We start from the raw sequence: 22,170 nt of genomic DNA, 5'->3' as shown, positions 1-22,170 counted from the left end.
AGTCTTTCTTAATTTCTTTACAAAACATGTTTCTTTAATCAATCTGAGGCAATTGTTCCCCTTTGCAGAGGGGACCGTACTCAGTCGGGACACATTCTGGGTGACGCACATCGTCGTGACCAGCCAGACATGCAGGACACTAAGAATATGTCCCCTGCCCCCTTCGCTCTTCTCAGACTGCTCACACACATGTCCATGCTGCTGGGAGCTCAAAACAACCCACAGGTATTACATTCTCTCTGCCTGCTTAGAAAATATACTTAAAAAAAAATCACCATTGCCTTCCAAAAAATGTAGTGTGGTTAGCGATTTAAAAACATACTTAACTATACTAGTTAATATGCTAATTAAAAATATTTTGCCCCCTGTAAGCTCCATGCAAAGTATTCCCCCTTTAAGCTCCATGTATCTAGTATTCAGGATGGTCTCAACTAGAGTAAGAGACCAGAGTTTATGAGTTCTTCCCTTTGGTCAGTCAAGCACCGTTCCTGAGACAGAAGATCTTTCCAGATGGGAATCTCACGGAGTGCTGTCTAGGAGAGATATAAGGTTCACAAACCTCTGGCTTGGAGAAGGCACACTTTTTTTTAAGTTTAATCTCAAACCTAAGCATCTCACATGAGCGATACCGGTAGATTTAGCTAAATGGGGCTTAATTATTATATTAACTAATTATCAGAGTGCGGAGGAGTTCACTTCTGTGTAGACAGGGTCAAAAAGGTCTTAGGAGTCTGAGTCTGGCAATGTGTCTGTCCTGCTTGGGGGGAAACTCATACCCCTCATAATTTTACTAGTGATAGTCATGGGTGTTAGATTTTATCTGGGGCTGCCTGCCTAAAGATGACAAACTTTCCATAGACTTGCTTAGACTTCTTGGTGCCAAGATCCTCAATAGATTTATCATGGTTCTCCATTGTTGACTCCATTGCATTGCCCTTGGTCAGTTTCGGCACAGTTCTGATCATGTCATCACTGTTTGATCTGCATCACTGTATGGTATGGCAACTGCTCTTCTTTAAACCGCAAAGCTATTCAGCGAGTGGTGAGAACAGCAGAGCTCATCATTGGACATAAACTCCCAGCCTTACAGGACATCTATCAGACTCGCTGCTTGAGAAAGGCTCGCAGCATCATCAAGGACCGCACTCACTCTGCTCATCACCTGTTTGACACACTGCCATCTGGCAGACGTTTCTGATCCATCCGTTCACGGACAACCAGACTGAAGAACAGCTTCTATCTTCAAGCCATGAGACTACTTAACAATCAGCTGTCCTTTATCTAAAACCGGAAACATTGCTGCTCTTATGTTTACTTTTATTGTACTTGCACTGCCACTTTTTTAATATTCCTTCATGTAGCTCTGCATCGCTCTGCATGACATTTTAGACAACCCTCTACCCAAATAATCATATTAGTACCTCAGGACTACTTATGAATACTTTTAACTCTTAACACTGTCTACCTTTATTGTATCGGTAACTGCCACTTATGTGTATATAATGCTCTGTCCATGTCTTTGTCTATGAGCACTGAAGTCATTCAAAAATCTCAGTGCTCTCCATGTATGTCTATGGCTTTTATATCTTGTTATTGTCACTGTATGTCTGAGCCTCATCACAAGCATTTCAATGTTTTCCCAAGTGTTAACTATGCAAATGACAAATAAACGCCTCTTGTCTTCTTGCTCTAATCCCCTACAGTGAGCACAACATCTAGATGTTGAACTGTTAATTCCTCAGACTGAATATCAGCCAGTCTTCAAAAAGATTATTTGCAGATTAAAATGATTTAGCAGATACAATCTGACATATTGTAAAAAAAGAGTCATAAGATACATTTCAATTGTTTACCTAATCATTCACATTCCATTCAAAAAGTGAAACTTGTATATTCTATTCATTCATTACACACAGACTGATATATTTCATATGTTTATTTCTTTTAATTTTGATGATTATAATTGATAACTATGGAAAATCCCAAATTCAGTATCTCAGAAAATTAGAATTTAACTTAAGACCAATACAAAACTTGGCCAACTGAAAAGTATGAAGATGAAAAATATGAGCATGTACAGCACTCAGTACTGAGTTGTGTCTCTTTTGTCTGAATGACTGCAGCAATGCAGCGTGGCATGGAGTCGATCAGTCTGTGGCACTGCTCAGGTGTTATGAGAGACCAGGTGTCTCTGATAGTGGCCTTCAGCTCTTCTGCATTCTTGGGTCTGGCATATCACATCTTCCTCTTCACAATAACACATAGATTCTCTCTGGGGTTAAGGTCAGGCGAGTTTGCTGGCCAATTAAGAACAGGGACACCATGGTCCTTAAACCAGGTACAGGAAGCTTTGGCACTGTGTGCAGGTGCCAAGTCCTGTTGGAAAATGAAATCTACATCTCCATAAAGTTGGTCAGCAGCAGGAAGCATGAAGTGCTCTAAAACGTCCTGGTATACGGCTGTGTTGACCTTGGACCTCAGGAAACACAGTGGGCCAACACCAGCAGATGACATGGCACCCCAAACCATCACTGAAACCTGAAAACTTTACACTGGACCTCAATAAACGTGGATTGTGTGCCTCTCCTCTCTTCCTCCAGACTCTGAGACCCTGATTTCCAAAGTTAATGCAAAATTTACTTTCATCAGAGAACATAACTTTTGACCACTCATCAACAGTCCAGTCCTTTTTGTCTTTAGCCCAGACGAGATGCTTCTGACACGGTCTGTTGTTCAAGAGTGGGTTGACACAAGGAAAGCAACAGATGAAATCCATGTCTTGCATACGTCTGTGTGTAGTGGTTCTTGAAGCACTGACTCCAGCTCCAGTCCACTCTTTGTGAATCTCCCCCACATTGTGACGGGTATAATGGAGGACAGGAGGCAAATGCAAGTAAGAATGTTTATTGAAGGTTTGTAATGATGAGGAGATGTCGGAGGGTGACGCAGGAACCTCGATGGCAGCACAGACAGGTGAGTTGGTGTCTTGAGTGCGCTGGTAGAGGTGATGGTGGTGAAAGATCCAAGGTGAGGCTGTAATCCACTGTAGACAGAAACCGGGAACAAGGCACGAAGCTGTAGAGCTGGATGACGAACTGACATGAATCACTGAGGACCTCAAACAACGATCTGACAAACAAGAGACGAAAGACAGGGCGTTAAGTAGGCTGGTGGAATGAGCTGCAGCTGCCGCTGATCATCCCACTCACATGAAACAATCAACATGACGTAACATGAGACGAGCAGGAGACGGTGCATTTTTGGACCGTGACACACATTTTTGAATGGGTTTTGTTTCACAATCCTCTTCAGGGTGCAGTTATCCCTATTGCTTGTACACTTTTTTTCTACCACATCTTTTCCTTTCCTTCTCCTCTCTATTGATGTGCTTGGACACAGAGCTCTGTGAACAGCCAGCCTCTTTTGCATTGACCTTTTGTGTCTTGCCCTCCTTGTGCAAGGTGTCAATGGTCGTCTTTTGGACAACTGTCAAGTCAGCAGTCTTCCCCATGATTGTGTAGTCTACAGAACGAGACTGAGAGACCATTTAAAGGACTTTGCATGTGTTTTGAGTTAATTAGCTGATTAGAGTGTGGCACCAGGTGTCTTCAACATTGAACTTTTTCACAATATTCAAATTTTCTGAGATACTGAATTTGGGATTTTCAATAGTTATCAGTTATAAACATCAAAATTAAAAGAAATAAACATTTGAAATATATCAGTCTGTGTGTAATGAATGAATATAATATACATCACTTATAATAATAATAACTTTTGGAATGGAATTAATGAAATCAACTGGAGCCCACCAGGGTGGAGCAAGGGGAGCTGGAGCCCACCAGGGTGGAGAAGATGGGACAGAAGCCCACCAGGGCAGAGCAGAGGACCACCAAAGCTGAGCAGACGAGACAGAGGCTCACCAGGGCAGAGCAGAGGACCACCAAAGCCGAACAGATGAGACAGAAGCCCACCAGGGCGGAGCAGAGGACCACCACAGTGGAGTCGATGGCCAAGGAGAGCATAATCTGGTTAGGTGGGACTGAAACAGAGAAGATAAACAGATTAATGGTGGCCTCTGTGGCCATGATAAGGTAGAAGGTTCACACATGGCCTCCATAGCCATGACAGGAATAAACGAGAGTTCATAGACAGCCTCCATAGCCATGACAGGACAGAACGAGAGTTCATGGCCATGATGCGACAGGCGGGGAGTTCATGGATGGCGTCCGAGGCCGTGACAGGACAGACGGCGAGTTGATAGACGGCCTCCATGACCTTGACAGAACAGGCGGTGAGTTCATGAAAGGCTTCCGTGGCCATGACAGGACAAGCAGGGAGTTCCTGAGTGGCCTCCGTAGCCGTGACAGCACATGACGAGAGTTCATGGATGGATACTACTGACACCTCCGAAGGTTCTGCAGCAGTTGGCGCCACCTCTGGATGTTCCACAGCAGTAACAGTCTCCTTGAAAGCAACACAACAGGCTTAGAGAACATTGCTGGGTGCAACAGACAGGATGTGACGAGGTCCTGGAAGTCCAGCTGAGACGTGACAAGGCTCTGGATGATCTGGTGTGGTATGATGAACCTCTGGAAGATCTGTTGAGACATGATGAAGTTCTGGAAGATCGGTAGTGATTTGACTAGAATTATAAAGATAAACTGTGACTTGACTTTGCTCTTGAAGATCAACAGTGACTTGACTTGACTCATGAAATTTAACTGTGGTTTTACTTGACTCATGGGTGTTAATGACCTTGACCTGACTCTGGACGGTCAGCGGGGACCTGACTTGACTATGGAAGATCAACGGGAACTTGACTTGACTCAGCTGGAGGTCAGCTGTGGCGGCCATCTTGTGCAGTGGTGCTGGGCTGGTGGGCATCTTGTGCAGTGGCGCTGGGCTCGCGTCCATCTTGTACAGTGGTGCTGGACTGACAGCCATCTTGTTCAGTGACGCTGGTGGTTCAAGAACCGCTGCCAACTGTGCTTGACAGTGTTGTCCCCCCCATAAAAAGTTATTTGGGGTTTCAACGCTGTCCTCTGCCTCTCCCACAGTGAATGGAGAGTCACATAACAGAAGTGCATAGTCCATGATGTCTTTTAAACTACAGATAAATTTCCCCTCAGGCAATCATGATTTTGTTGGTTCATTAAGTTCAAAACGGAACAAGTCCTTAAACAATATTTCATCTTGAAATGGTGCTTGATAAGACAACTCACAGAACCGGTTAACATACTCCTCAACAGATAGGCCTCCTTGACACAGAAGGAACAAACACAGAAGGAACAAACACAGAAGGAACAAACACAGGGAAAACGCTTGGAAATGCCAGGCAGAACTAAACAAGACCTCACAATATTAGAGAGTCCAAACAGTTTATATAGGGGAGTGGTAATGGGGAACACCTGGTGGTTATTAGCCCTAAGCACGGGATTATGAGAAATGGAGTTAGGAATGGAAATACAAGATGCCAGAGTCCTAAGTGGAGTGCCCTCTATAGTAGTTCATGGGCAGTCCAGCTGATGATCGTGACAATGTTTGTCAGCAATGCTTTAACCCTATCTTATGTAGTAGGCATCTTTTTTATTTCTCAAATGTACCCATGCATATATTTACATTTACATTTACATTTAGTCATTTTGTAGACTCTTTTATCCAAAGGGACTTACAATTGGGGGATACATGAAGTGATTCTTCTTAAAGAGGCAAACAGACACACGAAGTGCTTGTAATGTCAAGTTTTAGACATTGTTCAAATAAGTACAAGCTAGAAAGAGAAGGAATTAATAAAGAGAAAGACAATTTTTTATTTTTATGAGGAAGTCAAGTAGCTTCGAAAGGGATTCGTTTTCAGCTGTCATTTGAAAATTGTCAGGGATTCAGCATTCTGGATAGGGGTGGGAAAGATCTTTCCACCAGCCAGGAATGGTGAAGAAGAATGTTCTGGAAAATGATTTTGAGCCTCTCTGTGATGGTACCACGAGGTGTCGCTCACTAGCAGATCTCAGACTTCTGGAGGGGATGTAGATTCGTAGTAGTGAGTGGAAGTAGGTGGCTGCTGAGTCTGTGGCTGTTCAACATGCAAGCATCAATGTCTTGAACTTGATGCAAGCCTCAACCGGTAGCCAGTGAAAGGAGATAAAGAGAGGTGTAACATTGGCTCTTTTAGGCTGGAAAATGATTTTGAGCCTCTCTGTGATGGTACCATGAGGTGTAGCTCACCAGCAGATCTCAGACTTCTGGAGTGGATGTAGATTCATAGTAGTGAGTGGAAGTGGGCGGCTGCTGAGTCTGTGGCTGTACTATATGTCTTGAACTTGATGCGACCCTCAACCGGTAGCCAGTGCAAGGAGATAAAGAGAGGTGTAACATGGGCTCTTTTAGGCTTGTTGAAGACCAGTCTTGCCGCTGCATTCTGAATAATTTGTAGAGGTTTGATTGTGCTTGATGGAAGTCCATCCAGAAGAGCATTGCAGTAGTCCAGCCTAGAAATGACAAGGACCTGGACAAGAAGTTGTGCAGCATGCTCCGTTAGAGAGGGCCTTATCTTTCTGATGTTGTGCAGTGCAAACCTGCAAGATTGAGCAATCTTTACATGGTGGTCTTTAAAGGTCAGCTGGTCGTCAAAGGTTACACCAAGATTTCTGACTGAAGTTGATGGGGTAATTGTAGAAGAACCTAGCTGGATGGAGAAATCATACTGTAGAGTTGGAGTGGCTTAATATATATTCCAGGATACGAAGTATATTTGTGTAAATATATTCATTAATTTATTTGATGAAGATTATTCTGATGAAGTTTGAAGCAAACCAGGTAAAAGTAAAAGTCTGATTTCATAGCATTTAAAAGCATGTTGATTCAAAGCATGTTGGTCGGAAGTTATAACACACTTACTGTTTCCCATTTTTCATTATAAATTTCATCATTGCTTTGACACAACCAAACCATTTGAGATATCAAAATTCCCTTCACAGTTTAGCATCCTCAAAGTCTTGAGATCATGTTTACCAAGTTTTATGGCAATCAGATAAAAACCCTAGGAGGCTTTTCCCTCATAAAAACAAACAAACATGGTCGGAGCTCCTGCATAATGAATTTCTCACAATGCACACGTTTGGAGCCCTCAAGCACCGAACACGCATGCTCCTCACCTAGGAACATAATGCAAAATTTGTGTGTGTCCTCATGTGTCAAAGACCTAGGACACGGAGCAGGGGCATAGATGACACGGGGGACATGTCCCCCCACTTTTAATATCACGTAAATTCGTCCTCCGCACACTTTTTCTGGCAAGTGTGTTCGCATAGAGGTTTTCAAAAGCAAGTATGAATATAGATTTATTGTCGCTTGCGCAAGTCCTAATATGGACAAAAGTGTCCTGCAATTGCTGTATGAAAACCTTTGCTTTAACAGAAAAACAAAAACATGTTTGGAAACATTAAGAAATTAAACATACGATTGCGACAATATATGGTTTATTTGTGTTTTTCAAGTCATCTCCAGCAGGTAATAAATCAAGTATATGAACAATGCAGTCCTAATTGACATTGCATTTAATACAGTATAGAAACTATTCTGCCTTAGCATGTGATATAATAAGTGTATCAAGTGTTTGTAGTATATGAACAAATCATTATTACCAGTTGTTGTCCAGCAGTTATAGATTTCTAAGCCAATTAAAAGCAGTAACAATTAGAGAAAATTTAAGTTGCCTATACAGTAACTTTTTACTGGTAATGGTTTTTAATGAAGTCTCTTCTGTTCACCAAGCCTGCATTTATTTGATCCAAAGTATAGCAAAATAGTTAAATTTTGAAATATTTTACTAGGCTATTTAAAATAACTGTTTTCTATTTGAATATATTTAAAAATGTAATTTATTGAGATTTTGAAGCTGAATTTTTAGCATCATTACTCCAGTCACACAGTCCTTCAGAAATCTTTCTGATGTTCTTTCTGATTATTATAAAACATCTAAGTATAATTTTTTTTCAGTTTTCTTTGATGAATAGAAAGTTCAGAAGAACAGCATTTATCTGAAATAGAAATCTTTTTTTAACATTATAAATGTCTTTATCATCAAATTTAAATTATATTGACCCTAAGCTTTTTAATGGTATAGTGCAATGTTGCAAAAGCTTTTTATTTAACATAAATGCTGATCTTTGGATCCTTTTATTCATCAAAGAATACTGAAAAAAAATGTTCTCAACTGTTTTAAATATTGATAATGATATTAATAATTATAAAATGCTACTTCCGGTTTAAGCATGGCGTGAGTAGACGCATGTGAATGAAGCTCCCGACCTCTTTCATTTATTTAGTCATTACTTTTCCGATATTTATTCACTACAATTGATTATCTGGCAGCTGATATTACTTGAAATAACGGTGGAGCAAAAATTACAATTAGAAAGCAACTTCGCAATAAAACTGGCGACAAAGACGGTGAAGCTTCGAGCAAGTCCGACGATATGGCGCCATCCCCTGAGGGCGTAACGGCTTTACCCTGAAGATCTCGAAAGGCTCCGGTCAGTGCTTCTTGTTGATATGACGCAAGTAGTTCACTCTCTTTTAAAAACAGAACTGGCTGGTGCACTGTCACCTGTGAATGTGACATTGGAACAAGTTAAATCATATTACGAAGCTCATGACGAACGTCTTTGCGAGGTTGAAGATAAATGACTACAGTGATAGGCTGGTGAATGTCGAGGCTTCAATGGATGCACTACTAAAAGAGAACGTATCACTGAAGGAAAAGCTGGACGACCTCGAAAATCGATCACAGAGATCTAATATGAGAGTTGTGGGCATTTCCGAAAAGTTGGAAGGACAAGACCCGATTAAATTTATGATTATAGATTTTTTTTGAGGAAGTACTGGAGAAAGAATTCTTCACAAGTCCTCTTGTTCTTTCTCGTGCCCATCGAGCCAGACCCAACCCAACCAACGATGCAAGGACCAATCAGACCAAACCAAGAGTGTTTCTGGTTCTTTTTCACTACTTCCAGGACAAGCATTGCATCCTCAGATTCAGTAAGCAACAGCGAGAGTTGCTATTTCGTGGACGCCGGGTGTTTTTTCACGAGGATTTCAGCGCTGAGCTGGGGAAAAAGCGAGCGGTACAAAGATGTGAAGTCTCGGCTCTACGAAAAGGGAGTCAGATTTGGTCTCTTGTACCCTGCAAGGCTCCGGGTTACTCACGAAGGGAAAACACACTTGTTCATCACGCCAGAAGAAGCCAACGAGTTCTACCGTTCTAATTGGGGTGAAGAATAATGTGCAGTGCAAAGACAATTCTTTTTCCCCTTGGGTAAGTGGGGAGGAGGGGAGGGGGAGAGAGAAAAAAAAACAAAAAAAAAATTTTCTCCATACGGTTTCATAGACTCTAATTAAAAAGATTCATACTGTAACTATGTTCCAACCCGAGGTTGCGCTGGACTTATGGTTATAAATATCATTTCCTTTGCATTCTTTGAAAGTTTTTTTTTAATGTTTTATCTGCGATCACCCTTGGGGATTTAGATATAGGAATAGTAATGTTTTTTTTTAACTTTTTTTCCCCTTTTAGTTGGGGATTGGGAGGGAGGGAGGGAGGGGCGGTTGGCAGGATTGTTTACCTCTGGTTTCTGTTATCTTATTTTTGTCATTTACAATTCATGGCTGCAATTTGCTTTAGATCAAGACCGATGCATGCTTTTAATTTATGTATCATACAGTTAATATAGGTGATGAAAATGGAGGTCATCCTGTGAGACTTATGACATGGAATGTCAGAGGTTTAAATGGTCCTGTTAAAAGAGCTAAGGTTTTCTCCCATCTTAAATCTTTCAAACCAGATATATTGTTTTTACAAGAAACACATTTAAGATTGGCTGATCATAATAGAATTCTTAAGATATGGGTTAGTCAAATTTTTCATTCCAAATTTAATAGCAGATCTAGAGGTGTGGCAATTTTAATTAATAAAAGAATACAGTTTATACCTTCTGAAACAATCTGTGACCCTAATGGCCGTTACATTATTGTCTCCTATCGATAATTCCCAAGCTTGATACACATCATTTGTTATTCGCTGGGGATTTAAATTGTGTTTTCGATCCTGAGCTGGATAGATCCAGCACTTGTAGTAATGTTTCTGATATGGCAATGGCCTTTTCTCTGTTTATGAAGCAGAATGGTTGTGTAGATCCTTGGAGATTCTTAAACCCGTTGACTAGACAATTCTCCTTTTATTCCCATGTCCATCATTCATTTTCCAGACTAGATTATTTTTTTTGTAGACAACTTGTTTATATCAATGGTTAAAAAAGTTGATTACTCATATATAGTTGTATCCGATCATGCACCTGTGGTGCTGGACCTGCACTTCCCTTTGAACATCAGAGAACGACCAATCTGGGCATTTAATCCACTATTACTATCCAATAATAAATTCTGTCACTTTGTCTCATCTAGTATAGATAATTTTCTAGAACACAATAAAACAGATACAGTGTCTTACTCATTGTTTTGGGAGATATTAAAAGGCTTACTTGAGGGGTCAAATAATTTCTCATACATCATATGCTAACAAAGAACGTAAGAAGGAACTGCAAACACTCTCACAATCCATATTAGAGTTAGAAAGATAGTATTCTGAATCTCCCACAGCTGAATTACATTAAAAAAAAAGAGTTGACTTGCAGACAAAGTTTAATATTTTATCCACTTCTCACACAGAACAATTAATAATGAGGACGTGTGGTCTTTACTATGAATATGGAGACATATCAAGTCGGCTCTTGGCGCATCAGCTGAAACGTCAAACTGCCTCCCATCTTATTTCTCAGATTAAAGACTCAAATCAAACTTTAGTTAGCAACCCAAAAGAAATTAATAAAATTTTCAAAAACTTTTATTCCTCATTATATACTTCTGAATTCCCTTCAGATACTACAGAAATGGAAAATTTCTTAAACAATTTGGCTATTCCTACTGTGCAATCAGATAGGGCAGTAGATTTAGATTGTGACCTTGAGATTGAAGAAATCAGTAGGGCCGTTATGGCAATGAAGAGTGGCAAGTCCCCAGGCCTTGATGGGTATCCCATTGATTTTTATAACAAATTTAAGGAAAAACTTGCACCAATTCTTTTTGAGGTTTTTAAAGAATCCTTTGAGGCAGGCTCTTGCCTACAACTTTTTTGCAAGCATCTATTACACTCCTTAAAAAGGATAAAGACTCTACCCAGTGTGAATCGTATCGTCCTATATCTCTTTTAAACACCGACATTAACATTTTAGCTAAAGTGTTGGCATTTCGTTTAGAACATGTCCTTCCCTCGATAATCTCAGACGATCAAACAGGATTTAAGGTCGCCAATCTTTCTCTAATATTCGTAGACTCGCTAACATAATGTATCTTTCTGATACTTCTCTGCACCCGGAGGTAGTTATCTCCTTGGATGCGGAGAAGGCATTTGATTGAATTGAATGGCCATATTTGTTTGCAGTCTTAAAAACAGTTTGGTTTTGGTAATATTTTTATGTCTTGGATCAAATTAATATATAATTCCCCTTCGGCATCAATTCGGACTAATTATTGTCGATCAGAATTTTTCCCATTAACGCGAGGGACCTGCCAAGGATGCCCATTGTCCCCACTTGTTTTTGACATTGTGATTGAACCTCTTTCAATAGCTTTGAAAACAGTCACAGCATTTCAGGGGGTTAGGAGGGGGGGTATTGAGCATAGTGTGTTTTTATACGCCGATGACCTTTTGCTTTACATAAGTGACTCCGTATCAAAAATCAACAAACATGTTACTCTTCCTCTCTCCCTGCTTTAGTGTACTCTTCCTTACCTTTGAAAGCTTCTCGATTCACATCAAACCCTGTAGAACTTTTCACTCTTAAGATCTTTAATCAGTTTCGCTGTCACTATAAATTTACATCAGCATCAGTTTTGGGTCCTATTTACAAAAATCATTTATTCCCTCCCTCTACAACAGACTCATCATTTAGACAGTGGGCAACTTCCGGGTTAATATGCATTAAAGATTTATATACTGAATATTTATTAACAGTTTTGAGAACCTCTGCAGACTGTTTGACCTCCCAAAAAGCCATTTTTTTAGATACCTTAAGATTCGCAATTTTGTTAAGAACAAATGTCCACCCTTCCCTGATTTCCCTCCTACCTTGCCCTTAGATAGTCTTACTCTCAATTTTACTAATAAAGGATTTATTTCCATATTATATTCCCAGCTCATGTCTTTGAAAGGGTATTATCTGGATACAATTAAATCCAAATGGGAAGATGAACTGGGCATAATGTTACCTGAGGCTTTTTGGAGGGAGGCGCTTCAAAGGGTCCACTAATCATCATCTTCTGTTAGGTTAGGGCTCATACAATTTAAAGTGCTTCACAGGGTTCATTTGAGCAAGGAATGGTTAGCAAGAATATATCCCGGGTTAGATGCAGCCTGTGACAGATGCCCTTTCTCCCCAGCCAGTCTGACACATACATTTTGGTCTTGCTCCTCTCTAAACAATTACTGGGAATTGGTTTTTAAAAATATCAGTGAGGCCCTTAGGGTGACATTGCGACCTTGTTCCTCAATAGCTATTTTTGGATCTCCCAGTGACACTATAACAATTACCTTAACTGCAACCCAGAGGGACATCATTGCTCCATCTGCAACAGTTTGGCTTGAAGATGTGATGTTTTTTTTTTTAATTTGAAAAGATAAAATTTACATTAAAGGGATCTGTGGACAGATTTTATTTGAAATGGGAACCTATTTTGTCATATTTTAAAAATCTGAAAGAATTAGCTAGTTAACCTATTTTCCATGTATCCCTCTTGTAACAGAAATGACTCGAACCAGACAAATTAAAGAGTTGATCAGGGCTGTAGTTTACCCACGAGCCGAATTCCTCAGGAAGTCATAAAACATTCTGTCCCAAGCAAGATACAAACCAGCCAACTTGTTCACACAACAGCTTTCAACATTAACACCACTAGAACAATTATTTACAATTTCAATTCGAAGAAGAGAAATTTGGTGTCAAATTTGTTGTTCGTAATGGAAATGCAACGTTGGACATCACATGTAAACCCAGGAGATCAAGTTAAACACTTCCATTGACCTCCCCCACCTAGCAGAACCAGACTGAAATTCCTAAGGGGGAAGGGCTTTAAACCTTTGTCTTCACAGAAATATTTGTCAAGAGAATGGCAAAGAAACTGTCTTTTGTACATATATATGGACCAGAATGAACTCAAAAAGACTGATAAATGAATCAGTCCATCGCTTCACTCCATATTCATTTATGTGTAACCCACACATTTGACTATCATGTTATAATCACTTATTGTGTAAGTCTTTTGATAACTATGGGATAGCTTAAGGATACATAGTCATGCCTAGTATCTACGTAATCGAATCTGCTTGCTTGAATTAGTCCAGACAATCAATTATTGGTCAAATCTATCATATTCGATTATAGGAATCATGTCCAAAATTATACCCTGCAAGAGTGGAAAAATTCGGACCACATGCTTGGTAAGATAAACATATGATTTATGATACCCCTGAGCCAAGACAATATCTGATTGGTCAAGACAACATTTGAGGTGTGGCCAACAGGCCAGTTTAAATACTTAGGACACCATAAAATCTTGCTTTTAGTTCTAGCCTTGCTGCTGCTATTAGTCATGTCTGCTTTTAGTTTTAGCTTTTAGCTTTGCTTCTTAGCTTTTGCTTCAATCAATCAATCAATCACCTTTATTTATATAGTGCTTTAAACAAAATACATTGCGTCAAAGCACTGAACAACATTCATTTGGAAAACAGTGTCTCAATAATGCAAAATGATAGTTAAAGGCAGTTCATCATTGAATTCAGTTATGTCATCTCTGTTCAGTTGAAATAGTGTCTGTTTTTATTTGCAATCAAGTCAGTGATATCGCTGTAGATGAAGTGACCCCAACTAAGCAAGCCAGAGGCGACAGCGGCAAGGAACCGAAACTCCATCAGTGACAGAATGGAGAAAAAAACATTGGGAGAAACCAGGCTTAGTTGGTGGGGTCAGTTCTCCTCTGACCAGACGAAAACCAGTAGTTCAATTCCAGGCTGCAGCAAAGTCAGATTGTGCAGAAGAATCATCTGTTTCCTGTGGTCTTGTCCTGGTGGTCCTCTGAGACAAGGTCTTTACAGGGGAACTGTATCTGGGGCTCTAGTTGTCCTGGTCTCCGCTGTCTTTCAGGGCAGTAGAGGTCCTTTCTAGGTGCTGATCCACCATCTGGTCTGGATACGTACTGGATCCGGGTGACTGCAGTGACCCTCTGATCTGGACACAGACTGGATCTCGTGGCCACGGTGACCTCGGAACAAGAGAGAAACAGACAAATATTAGCGTAGATGCCATTCTTCTAATGATGTAGAAAGTACGGTGTTATGTGAAGTGTTTCCGGTTCCGGTTTACCTAATTAATGCAGCCTAAAAATCCTTTAACGGATTTGGATATTAAAAGCATATTAGTATGTTATGTGTATGCCAGGTTAAAGAGATGGGTCTTTAATCTAGATTTAAACTGCAAGAGTGTGTCTGCCTCCCGAACAATGTTAGGTGGGTTATTCCAGAGTTTAGGAGCCAAATAGGAAAAGGATCTGCCGCCCGCAGTTGATTTTGATATTCTAGGTATTATCAAATTGCCTGAGTTTTGAGAACGTAGCGGACGTAGAGGAGTATAATGTAAAAGGAGCTCATTCAAATACTGAGGTGCTAAACCATTCAGGGCTTTATAAGTAATAAGCAATATTTTAAAATCTATACGATGTTTGATAGGGAGCCAGTGCAGTGTGGACAGGACCGGGCTAATATGGTCATACTTCCTGGTTCTAGTAAGAACTCTTGCTGCTGCATTTTGGACTAGCTGTAGTTTGTTTACCAAGCGTGCAGAACAACCACCCAATAAAGCATTACAATAGTCTAACCTTGAAGTCATAAATGCATGGATTAACATTTCTGCATTTGACATTGAGAGCATAGGCCGTAATTTAGATATATTTTTGAGATGGAAAAATTCAGTTTTACAAATGCTAGAAACGTGTCTTTCTAAGGAAAGATTGCGATCAAGTAGCACACCTAGGTTCCTAACTGATGACGAAGAATTGACAGAGCAACCATCAAGTCTTAGACAGTGTTCTAGTTTATTATAAGCAGAGTTTTTAGGCCCTATGATTAACACCTCTGTTTTTTCTGAATTTAGCAGTAAGAAATTACTCATCATCCAATTTTTTATATCGACTATGCATTCCATTAGTTTTTCAAATTGGTGTGTTTCACCAGGCTGCGAGGAAATATAGAGCTGAGTATCATCAGCATAACAGTGAAAGCTAACACCATGTTTCCTGATGATATCTCCCAAGGGTAACATATAAAGCGTGAAGAGTAGCGGCCCTAGTACTGAGCCTTGAGGTACTCCATACTGCACTTGTGATCGATATGATACATCTTCATTCACTGCTACGAACTGATGGCGGTCATATAAGTACGATTTAAACCATGCTAATGCACTTCCACTGATGCCAACAAAGTGTTCAAGTCTATGCAAAAGAATGTTGTGGTCAATTGTGTCAAACGCAGCACTAAGATCCAATAAAACTAATAGAGAGATACACCCACGATCAGATGATAAGAGCAGATCATTTGTAACTCTAAGGAGAGCAGTCTCAGTACTATGATACGGTCTAAATCCTGACTGGAAATCCTCACATATACCATTTTTCTTTAATAAGGAATATAATTGTGAGGATACCACCTTTTCTAGTATCTTGGACAGAAAAGGGAGATTCGAGATTGGTCTATAATTAACAAGTTCTCTGGGGTCAAGTTGTGGCTTTTTTATGAGAGGCTTAATAACAGCCAGTTTGAAGGTTTTGGGGACATATCCTAATGACAATGAGGAATTAATAATAGTCAGAAGAGGATCTATGACTTCTGGAAGCACCTCTTTTAGGAGCTTGGATGGTATAGGGTCTAACATACATGTTGTTGGTTTAGATGATTTAACAAGTTTATACAATTCTTCCTCTCCTATATAAGAGAATGAGTGGAACTGTTCCTCAGGGGGTCTATAGTGCACTGTCTGATATGATACGGTAGCTGACGGCTGAATGGTTGCAATTTTATCTCTAATAGTATCGATTTTAGAAGTAAAGTAGTTCATAAATTCGTTACTGCTGTGGTGTTGCTGTGGTTATTTTTCGTTAATTTAGCCACTGTATTGAATAAATACCTGGGGTTATGTTTGTTTTCTTCTAAAAGAGAAGAAAAGTAATCAGATCTAGCAGTTTTTAATGCTTTTCTATAGGATATGCTACTTTCCCGCCAAGCAATACGAAATACCTCTAGTTTTGTTTTCCTCCAGCTGCGCTCCATTTTTCGGGCTGCTCTCTTTAGGGTGCGAGTATGCTCATTATACCATGGTGTCAAACTGTTTTCCTTAACCTTCCTTAAGCGTAAAGGAGCAACTGTATTTAAAGTGCTAGAAAAGAGAGAGTCAATAGTTTCTGTTACATCATCAAGTTGTTCTGAGGATTTGGATATGCTAAGGAATTCGGATACATCAGGAAGATAACTTAAAAAGCAGTCTTTTGTGGTAGAAGTGATGGTTCTTCCATACTTGTAACAAGAAGTAGAATTTACAATTTTGGCTATATGAAGTTTACACAGAACTAAATAATGATCTGAGATATCATCACTTGGCTGAATAATTTCAACACTATCAACATCAATTCCATGTGACAGTATTAAATCTAGAGTATGATTTCGACAATGAGTAGGTCCTGAAACGTGTTGTCTAACACCAATAGAGTTCAGAATGTCTATAAATGCTGATCCCAATGCATCTTTTTCATTATCGACATGGATATTAAAATCACCAACTATTAAGACTTTATCTGCAGCCAGAACTAACTCGGATGTAAAATCACCAAACTCTTTAATAAAGTCTGTATGGTGCCCTGGTGGCCTGTATACAGTAGCCAGTACAAACATAACAGGGGATTTATCATTAACATTGGTTTCTCTGGATAATGTTATATGAAGCACCATTACTTCAAACGAGTTATACTTGAAGCCTGCCCTCTGAGAAATCCTGAAAACGTTGTTATAAATTGAAGCAACTCCTCCCCCTTTGCCTTTTAGACGCGGCTCGTGTTTATAACAATAATCTTGGGGGGTGGACTCATTTAAAATAATGTAATCATCAGGTTTTAGCCAAGTTTCTGTCAAACAGAGCACATCTATATTATGATCAGTTATCATATTATTTACAAAAAGTGTTTTCGTAGAAATGGATCTGATATTCAATAAGCCAATCTTTATCATTTGTTTATCCATATTGCATTTGTTTTTTATTTGTTGAACCTCAATTAAATTGTTAACCTTAACTTGGTTTGGACGTTTTTTGTATTTTCTAGTTCGTGGAACAGACATAGTCTCTATAGTGTGATATCTAGGTGAAAGAGTCTCTATGTGCTGAGAATTAACTGACCTCTGTGACGGGAGGCAGCTAGCAGACGGTCGGTTTAGCCAGTCTGTCTGCTTCCTGACCTGGGCCCCAGTTAGTCAAGTATAAAGACTATTTGCCATATTTCTAGACAGAAGAGCAGCACCACCCCAGGAGGGATGAAGACCATCTCTTTTAAACAGGTCAGGTCTGCCCCAAAAGCTCGTCCAATTGTCTATGAAACCTATGTTATTCTGTGGGCACCACTTAGACATCCAGCCATTGAGTGATGACAATCTGCTATGCATCTTGTCACCACGGTAAGCAGGGAGGGGACCAGAGCATATTACAGTGTCTGACATCGTGCTTGAAACAGGTCAATTTAGCTCAAAGGGAATCATTTAAGATTTTAAAGGGAATTTGAACAGAATCACTGTTTCACGGCTGATCACTGCGATTCACTGAACAAGCCGTTTAACATCTAGTCTTCTAGTCATGATGTTTGTCATCACTGTTCTTTGAGCGCGGTTCCAGCGTGCTTCAGCCTGCACGCCTGCTGCTACTTAGCCACGATGAGAAGAAACACCACCTAGTCTCGTCAAACTTTATTTCTTTTCTTTTCCGTTTGAGAGTTTCGTGTTCTGAGTTAAGTTTTGTAACGCCGTCTGACCTCGTCTGCGCGTTCAACTTCAACCAGCCACACAACTCCATCTTCAGCCAACGCCCAAGCACGGGCTTCCTAAGACGTCATTTCAGCGACTACTGAACTTCCAGCCAATCAGCGACATCGGGAAACCCCTTTCAACGACAACTTTACACAGGCTATGTTCCTTCAGACATTTGTGCTGGTGTATCTAATATAATTTTAGTCACATTGAGGAACTCAATGCAAGGGCTAATTACGTGATTGATGGCTGTTCATGTCTATGCAATTTAACGTATTGCTGTAAACTTGGGATTCCATATTTCCATTCTCTGAAACTCATCTTTCCCTAACTTTATATCTTCCTGCAACTTGTGTGAATGTGTGTGTGCGTGCGTTTATGTGCTAGATTAGTTTATATGTCTTAGATTTATCTAATAAAGCCTTATTCATATTGAAAAGAGAAGTATCTTGTGTTTTGTGCTTACAAGTTAATGTCTTAAACTGCCGATCTTGTTACTGTGCTAATTGATAGTGTTTCACTATAGTTTGGATATTAGTATCCAGCGCAGATTTGATGTTAAACGGCTCGTTCAGTGAACCGCAGGGCGTCTCAGTGATCAGGCATGAAACAGTGATTCTGTTCAAATTCCCTTTAAAATCTTAAATGATTCCCTTTGAGCTAAATTGACCTGTTTCCCTTACACTCTCTTTACACTTTTTTGTGATGCTGTATCTGCTCTTTTGATCTCAGTGTAGTTTCTCACAGAATGACAAAAATGTTATTATTATTATTTTTTCTCTCTCTCTCTCTCTTTTATGTATGCATTTATAATGATACTTTTATCATCAGTACTTTTGTTTTGGTTGGTATGCATGGGTACATGCCTTGAGATGGTGTAGTGACATAATGGTTATATTTTGCCTTTGTAACCAGACGCTATGTTATTCTGTTGTATTTAAGCTGCCCAGGGAAGGGATGTTTGGGTGTTGAGGGGCGTTGTTATAGTTAAAAATAGGAGGAAAAATGTAACTTTCATGATTTCACTGTAGATTGCTTTACCCCTTTCAATAAAAAAAAATAATTAAAAATAATAATAATAATAATTAAAACATTTCTGTCCCCCTCACTTCTGAAAAGATGGCTATGCCCCTGACACGGGGGCACACACTTCTTGAAATGCTCACCCAGATTATCAGACGTAGTACACACTGCTTGCAATAGATGGCTCCTTGAGACAAAAGTTGGTGACATATTCAGCAGGTGCCCTTTTATTCTTCTAGGCACACACCTATGATGTCACATGGGCTACGTGGACCAATAGGATTGGCCTTGTTTTACATGTGCTTCAGACACCTGCCATTCCCTAGTGTGTTCCCTAGGGGACCCAGCGTGAAGTTCCCTAGAAGAATTATTTGTAAAAAAAGGAAAAAATTATAGGGTGGGGACTTCTATGGATCATAGAAGGATTCTATGTTTTCTATGGATCAGTTGATTACTCAATTTTGAGATGTGGGCTTTAATAATGCTTTTAATAACTCAATAATGGGGGCAGATGTGGGGTGGAGTTTAAGCACATTAATTGACATGAGTCCTGCATACATCACCAGAGAGAAGACTGTCTAGTTATGACACTTACAGTATGTCCAGTTATGAGACCCTGATTAGACATTACGAGATTAAAATCTTTTTGAAAAGAGGTGTAACAGTTCTCAGGACGAAAAATACTGTTTGCTACATATGCATTTGTATCCCGATTATTTTGTGCTTTTGTTTCTATTTATTATTTTTTATTATTTTATAACATGCATTTAAATAAAATGTAAGGTAACTTAGTGAGAGCAACTTTAACTATCTTAATTCCATTTTCTTGCATGTGTCTGTGTAGAGTGTCATGCAGATCATCAAGCCTGCTGTGCCGGATCCTGGGTCATTCCTGATGGCCCATCTGTTGAAGGACATGGAGCAGCTGAGCAGAGCTCTGGGTAAAGGAGTGGATGATACAGTCAGTACCATCCATTTGACCATCCACAGTCTACTTGAACCCCGTCAGACCAGCCAGTGTAAGAGCCTTACAACTCACCTTACATTCCCACATACCATATGGATCACAGAAATTCAAGAAATGTAACATTTTGTTATTATAAACAGGGCCTGCTCCTTATGATATAAACCTTTCCTCTAAAGATGCAAGAAATGGATGGGAAAATGCCATGAATACTGATGTAATTACACATCAACTGAAGGTGAACAACATGCTTTCTTTTAGTCTATTATTTATCTAGAATATTCAGTGTATCATGTTTGATTTTGCATTTTCTCATGTATTTCCCTTATTTTTTTAATTTTGTCTGAAATGTATAGACAATTAGTGAAAACAAAAAAAACTTTTTTAATTTTATTAATTTTTTACCTCTGTGTTCTAGGAGTAAAATTATACACATTTTAAAGTTAAATGAGTCAATCTAGTGCACTTTATGTAACAGAATCAGCTTGAGGTTGGGTTTGAATCCATTTGCAGAAGTTTATTGAAACAGTAAATCCATATCAACAGGCATATGGATGGTCAGGAATACAGGCAGTGCTCGAGACAGGCAAAAAGCAGTAATCCAATGAATGTACATTCCTCTCTCCACCCTCAATACCACGACTGAGGTGCCCTTGAGCAAGGCATCGAACCACCGTGTTTATGGTGTGTGTGTGCACTTCGGATGGGTTAAATGCAGTGCACGAATACCATACTTGGCTGTATGTCACGTCACTTTCACTGTAGCAATGTTACACAGAGCTATTAGCAGGGTGCACATAATTTTTTCAGCCTGGTTCTCATAAGAGAACCTGGAGATTTGGTTTGGTCCTCACACTGGATATAGCGTCACTCATTAAATGCAACTATAAAAAAATGAATTAATAATAGTTATAATATTATTACAATTTTTAGTTTTTTAAAACATTAAATAATAGTAAATAAACTAAATAATAGTGTGTGATATTATTTAAAATAAAAAACAGTCCTAGTATTAAATACAAATGAATTTATTTTATAGTAAATAAACTTAAAAATAAAATGCTAATATTTCCTACAACTTTGTTTGCCCCTTTAAGAAGAGTTGTGTATGTATGTTTTAAGTCGCTTTGGAAAAAAGAATCTGAAAATAAATAAACAAAAGCGTTTTCATCATATTCAAACTTAAAATCAGCAGGCTTTTATTTTGGCGGGTTGTTGGCAAGTAAACGTTTCCGGATTTACCACTGCTGATTAAAGAGCGTCAGTGGATGAATGTCACAGTTTTGTATTGAAACAGTAGGAATAGCCTAGATATTTGCTTTCAGCTTAAAAATAAAATAAAATAAAACTTATATAGTACAGTTTGTGATTTAAAATGGTAATTGTGCAGCGAGACTGCTCTTTTAAGTTATTTTTATTTTACTGAACGCGTCCGATTCGAGAATCGAGGAGCTGATGACACTGCGCATGTGTGATTCAGCGTGAAGCAGACCGACACACAGAGCGTCTGAACCGAACTGATTCTTTTGGTGATTGATTCTGAACTGATTCTGTGCTAATGTTATGAGTGCGGGTAAACCGAAGGCTTGAATCAAGGGCAATCTGGCAAAACTTAAGTTTTAATTAAATAACAAATACATCGCAATGGATTATGTATAGTAAATGGATCATGATTTCTGCGCTGTTGACACCTAATTTATTTACTTTATATCTTCAAGACTTAAATCCTTGTGTGCACATTGTTGCTGTTACTGTATTTGGGTGCATTGTTGCAAAACTTAATTGTAAACTTTTCATGATTATGAGGTTTTTAACTGACTAAAGTTATGATTACTAACTTCATATATTTGAATGTTTGATAGACGTGACGCCATTACGTCATCGCCAATGACGTCATTACGTCGAGCGTAAAAGAACCGGTGAACTGTTTTTTTCAACCGGTTCAATGAATCAAACCATCCGAAAGAACCGGTTTGTGGAAAAGAATCCAACTTCCCATCACTTTCATGGA

At 39.3% G+C, this 22,170-nt stretch overlaps 1 protein-coding gene across 1 annotated transcript in view; it reads left to right on the top strand.

Moving 5' to 3' along the window:
- The window catches only part of LOC113071043 (E3 ubiquitin-protein ligase rnf213-alpha-like), a 123,221-nt gene that overhangs the window by 83,825 nt on the left and 17,226 nt on the right, over positions 1-22,170 (top strand). The window contains exons 55-57 of the mRNA XM_026244408.1: positions 69-225; positions 20,040-20,214; positions 20,303-20,397. Coding sequence (XP_026100193.1) covers positions 69-225; positions 20,040-20,214; positions 20,303-20,397 — 427 coding nt within the window. The remainder of the gene's footprint in view (positions 1-68; positions 226-20,039; positions 20,215-20,302; positions 20,398-22,170) is intronic.

This window comes from Carassius auratus, unplaced genomic scaffold (assembly GCF_003368295.1).
Source record: "Carassius auratus strain Wakin unplaced genomic scaffold, ASM336829v1 scaf_tig00005797, whole genome shotgun sequence".
NCBI lineage: Eukaryota > Metazoa > Chordata > Actinopteri > Cypriniformes > Cyprinidae > Carassius > Carassius auratus.
Note: the sequence above shows the minus strand (reverse complement) of the source record. Positions and strands in the feature narration are given on the sequence as shown.